Source organism: Musa acuminata, chromosome BXJ3-5, assembly GCF_036884655.1.
Source record: "Musa acuminata AAA Group cultivar baxijiao chromosome BXJ3-5, Cavendish_Baxijiao_AAA, whole genome shotgun sequence".
NCBI lineage: Eukaryota > Viridiplantae > Streptophyta > Magnoliopsida > Zingiberales > Musaceae > Musa > Musa acuminata.
In genome coordinates, this window is record NC_088353.1 from 7422186 (window position 1) to 7427500 (window position 5315).

General features: G+C 37.9%; 1 protein-coding gene across 1 annotated transcript in view; it reads right to left on the reverse strand.

Moving 5' to 3' along the window:
- Positions 1 to 259: 259 nt before the first annotated feature.
- Positions 260 to 5315, reverse strand: part of LOC135639075 (threonine dehydratase 1 biosynthetic, chloroplastic-like) — a 6522-nt gene continuing 1466 nt past the window's right edge. The window contains exons 3-9 of the mRNA XM_065152821.1: positions 5135 to 5315; positions 4047 to 4253; positions 3497 to 3745; positions 3343 to 3416; positions 3018 to 3135; positions 951 to 1085; positions 260 to 638 (exon numbers count right to left, since the gene is read on the reverse strand). The exon at positions 5135 to 5315 is cut by the window's right edge and continues 89 nt beyond it. Of these exons, the coding sequence (XP_065008893.1) occupies positions 498 to 638; positions 951 to 1085; positions 3018 to 3135; positions 3343 to 3416; positions 3497 to 3745; positions 4047 to 4253; positions 5135 to 5315 (1105 nt within the window). The 3' untranslated portion in view covers positions 260 to 497. The remainder of the gene's footprint in view (positions 639 to 950; positions 1086 to 3017; positions 3136 to 3342; positions 3417 to 3496; positions 3746 to 4046; positions 4254 to 5134) is intronic.

A 5315-nucleotide genomic window follows, 5' to 3' on the forward strand; every position in this document is an offset into this window, starting at 1 on the left:
CCCATAATTTAATGATTTATCCTCAACAAGAATCATGTTAATTTATCAGTCACCTTATCGATCGTGCAACACACAATGTAATGATTTATGCTCATCAAACACCAAGTTAATATATCAGTGGATCACGATACATTCACCTGATTGGCATGAGGTACAATGGACAACATGATTCTCTTCTTTCTCAGGTGGCAGATTAGTCCCTCAACTCAAAATCATACACAGCTTTAGATGCATGTTCACATTCTTCCATCGAGAAAGCTTCCGAGAAAAGAGATATTGATAGTAAATAGCAGACACAGATAAACAAAGGAATTCAGCTGTTCTGCTCTCAGTACCTACTACATAAATAGAGAGAGCCAGGGCTGCATCCGCATTTCTACTGGAAACCAAAACACGAGAACAAACAGAAGAGCAGTCAAGAAAATTCGAAGAACAATCAGTACTACTCATGAATTTCTCCTCCAATCGTAAAGCTTCTGATGCTTGATCTAGCTTACTCACTGCATGAGAAGCCGATAGGACTCGTTGGTCATCTCATAGGTATACTCATATCCGAGATCCTGAGCTTGATGCTTAAATTCTTGCATGTCCTCCTTCGGCACTTGGATGCCTACTAAGACATTTGCACCAGTCTCACCCTATCAAAAATCAGACAATAAACATATGTCACCTCACCATCTTCGATGAGCATCTAATGGAACTCAGATGGAACTTCCATCACGGGAGGTGAGACTGTTTAATCATCTTTCGCATGTCTTCTGTTTGTTTCAGAGTTTAGTGGAATAAATCTTGTATAGGTTATTGTTCACTAATTCCCTCAAAAAATAAAAAGAAAATATCCTTGCATTCTTGCAAATATAAAGTTTCCTTTGTGGTATATTCAAGGTAATGGTAGCAAATAAGGAATAATCTGGTGATCAACGTAAAGAAGAAGAGGAAAAGTACTAAACCTGTGCTCGATAATGGAACAGGCTAATATTCCAACGTGGACTAAAGGCATCCAAGAATTTCATAAGAGCACCTGGCCTCTCTGGGAAGATAAATCTGCAAAGTAGTTCATCTCGGACATTCGACCAGCCTCCCATCTGTATACGTAATGAATACCAGTTCAAGAGTTGATACCATTACACAGTATGAAGCTTTCATAAAACCATACATGTATGTTAAATACAAGATTACATGATGAGTCAGTTAATAAGTTGGGAACAAAGAGTCGACTAATTGTACAAATAAATATAAAAAGGTAAAATTCCACACACACACACACACACACACATATATATATTGAAGAAATGAATAGAAGCAGACTGCTCTGTCATCTATTTGCATAATGAATATTAATTTGGAACCGTAAAAAATGTGTTAGTCTTTAAAGTTTAAACACTAATCTAACTGGCAAGTCTGTGATAAATGATTAACCCAAACCTACTGATATGATATAACCCAGAGGCATATCAAAAGTAGCAAATGTAAATTTTGGATAGCAATGGCAACCATATATGACTACACCACTTACAGCAAACCATTGTCAATATCGGTAACTTGCTGAATTGCCCTTTTGGCAAGCAGGCATGGCAAACAGTATCCAGCTATTTAAATATCACATGCTACCTATGTTCACTTCAATGCCTAGTGCTTTGAGTAACTGAAGAAGAAAAAGAATAAAAAATAAATGGAAATAATGTGATGCTTTTATTGCAGTGATTTAAAAAGTATTAGGCGCCAAAAAGCACCAAGGTCTTAAAATGCTTGAGGCACTAGGTGCTCACCAGAACAAAATGAGACGTTCTGAAATATTAAAATATAAATAATATATAATATAATTGATAAATAGAGATTAACAGTGCTAAAATCTAAATAGAGACTATTATATGATAATAGTAGTTAACAATCTACTGTTAACAGTATTTAATCTATTGTTAGCAGTAGCCAGACGGGAGAAAAGAGTCACCGACGATGAAAAGTAGGGAAGGAGAGCGATGGTGACGGAGGAACTTTCGGACGACAATACCGACGACAGAGGAAGCTCCGGACAGCAATAGCAACGGCGGAGAAAGCTTTGGATGATGACAACGGAAGTTGCAGACGGTGACGTCGTGGGCAGAGGAAGCTTCAAATGTGTCCGTCGGTGGCGAAGGAAGCTGCGGTCCTCTCCGTCAATGGTGGAAGGAGCTACACACGGAAGCAACGATGGTAGAGGGAATTGCGCATGAAAGCTACACCTTTGGACTTGTTCGTTAGCGGCAGAGGAAGCGTCGGTCCTGTGCATCGGCGATGAAGGCAATGAAAGAGATGCGGCGGAGGCAGAGGTTGTGCTAGGGTTGCTCGAGGTCATGCGGGGGAGGGGGGGCACGGGGCAAGTGGTGGGTTTGCAAGTAACTTTATGTAGCTTAGTTGGTTCAATCAAACCAATTAGCTACTATTCAATCGAACCGTAGACGCTAGGGTTCATCATGGTTTCAGCCAGGTGCTCGCTCGAGGCGCCCAACGCCTAGGTTCAGGCAAGTAGCCAAGTGGTGCTTCACTGAAGCGCATCGCTTGGCGAATTTGTGAGGCGCTCAGGCCTTGCCTCGCCTCACCCAAGTGCCCGAGTGCCTATTTAAACTCCCATTTTATTGTCTTAATTTGTTGGGTCTTAGGGAAGAATATGCTTTCCAAGTTCTAACTAAAGGACAGACCCATTCACTGAATGGTTGTTCTCTTAGAAATGAAATATTTTATGGCAACTACTGTAGTTATTTAACAAGTTCCTTTGTTATCGAACTTATTCTATCCGCTGTCTGTCTCCTTCCCCCTCTATGCCTCCCCCTTTCTTTTTTTATTTTTTTTGTATCACATAATTCATACACTTTATAAACTAAGTTTGATAGTCTTCCTGTCTTTTGGCTCAGAATAGAAAAGGCAAAAGAAAACTCCACATTCAATTATTTATTATTTTGGAAGTATGTAACATCAGCCTTGGATAATAGGGTAACAATTACCAAGTATATTAAGTTATCAAAAACCAAGTGACTTACAAAATATCTGAGATGATCCTTTGCCAAGTCATCATTAGTAAGATTGATAGTTCGAAGTTGTGCAGAGTTCATTCGGTTCACCATGGCTCCTAGTTCAGTGTCAGTATGAAGTCCCACACTGCAATAACAAAGACCAAGTGACTTTAACAAGAGAGCAAAACCTTTTACCACCACATAAAGTGCAAGACTGCATTTAGAATAAGATATTCAAGGAATGAAAAAGTGAATTTCAACCAATAGATCAACAGTATTGTGCATTTTTTACTGGATTAAAAACCTACTGATGGTTTTTCTAGATCTAATATCAAATGAGCATCTTACTTGCCTGTAAAGAACAAGAGCATCTTCTCTACGTGAATCATATCTGTATTTGAACTCTGTAATATTCATGGAGCCTACCTGCAAGGCTCTCCTATGTCTAGAATTAAAAAGTCAAAACACTAAAAATAAAGTAGATTAACATAATGTTTGCAAAGTACCAGTTTACAGAATGTCTTAAAACTCCCATGCTCCTCTGGTAGAATAGTTGCAAGTACAGCCTCTCGTTTCCGACCAACATCAGCAAGTTCAGTTACCAACCTCAGCCTATCAAAGTTCATGTTTGCTCCACTGGTTATTGCAACAACATTTGTACCTTTCAAACCATAGTATTTGCAGTATGCTTCTGCACCAGCAAGAGAGAGAGCACCAGCTGGTTCTAGAATGCTCCTTTTCTCCTCAAACATGTCCTGTATTTGAATGTAAAATCTTTTAGTGATCCAACATCAATTATTTTGAAATTATACATTAGTTGCAAGACAACCAAAATTTAACTAGTGGGCAAAAGCTAATGTTCATAATGATAGAAAGTTTGAAACAACTTGAAGAAGAACAACACAAGAAATCGCTTCAGTACACATGTTTGAATGGTGTCTTTATTAATGGTCAAAGCTTGTTTAATGTCAACCTTCCTAACAGCCAGAGACTCGAGAATCAGAAACAGGATTTAAGTATATTCACTGACAATATACAATTGTAAACAATACATACCTTAATAGATGCACAAATAGCATCACGACTGACGAGAACCACACCGTCAACAAGTTCCCTGCACAAACGAAATGTCTCTTCTCCTACTACTTTTACAGCAACACCATCTGCAAATCCACCTACATGCTCTACCATGATCCTCTGCCCATGATGCAAAGACAGTGCCATTGCATTTGCATCAGAGGGTTCAACTCCAATGATCTTCACCTGTAGAAAAAAAAAGTGATCAATTCCTCTGACCCTTTTTTTTCTCAGCTTTATTTAGTTGAATGGTACAGTAACAGATTTGAAATTGAATTTTCAGTGTTATAATGAAAGCAAGTTTAACTACATGAACCTAATAATGCAATTTTGGTTTCACTAGAACAGGAACAGGAGCTCTCAAAATGATAGATAAAAATATTACTAAAATATCAAGTAATACTGTAAAAGTATATTAAAATTGCTTCACAACGGAACTTATTAATGAGGACCCATCCTTGAAGAAATTTTCCTTGCATTAGTCTGGCTTCTTTGAAGCGTATAAGACCCACTTAGAGGATAAGAGTTGTAGGTCTTCTGTTTAATGGGATTTTGCAGGCTGATGAGATTTGCTTTCCTCCCACATCTCCAAGACACATTAAAACTCACAAACCCAAGCGAATATGCTCGGAGACTTATTATTTGTGTTATGCAGTTATTTTAGTGGGGTTCCAATGGCGATCTTTCTTCTCTCTTATTTTCCTAAAGGTCTTTATATTCTTTGAGTACATGAAAAACCCAATTGGTGGGTCATATCCTAATAATACACTGACCATAAGAAACCAAGACTTTAAAAGCAATATATTACTTGTTAACATTTCTAGATTTACCAACTAAAATCAATTTATGAACTTTGGTCAATAAAATTTAGAACTGAATGTTCCAATCATACAAGGATGTTGAAGTAGCAAAGTATAATATAAACATGTCCCAACAATATATTGCTTTACAACATTAAACCAATAAGGGGTATTTAATAATGTGCATTTATCTAAACCTTTGTTACAAATATTATAAAACGAGTTATAGGCTTAGAAGATATAAAGATACTATCGTAATGGACAAACCTCTGGGCAGACTCGTTTTACGTAAGCAGCAATTCCTGCTATTAGTCCACCACCTCCTACAGGAACAAATATTGCATGCAATGGACCTGTCAACTGGCGAATAATTTCCATTCCAATGGTTCCTTGACCTGTAATAACATCAGGATGATCAAAGGGGTGTATGAATGTGTGGCCTTCCTGC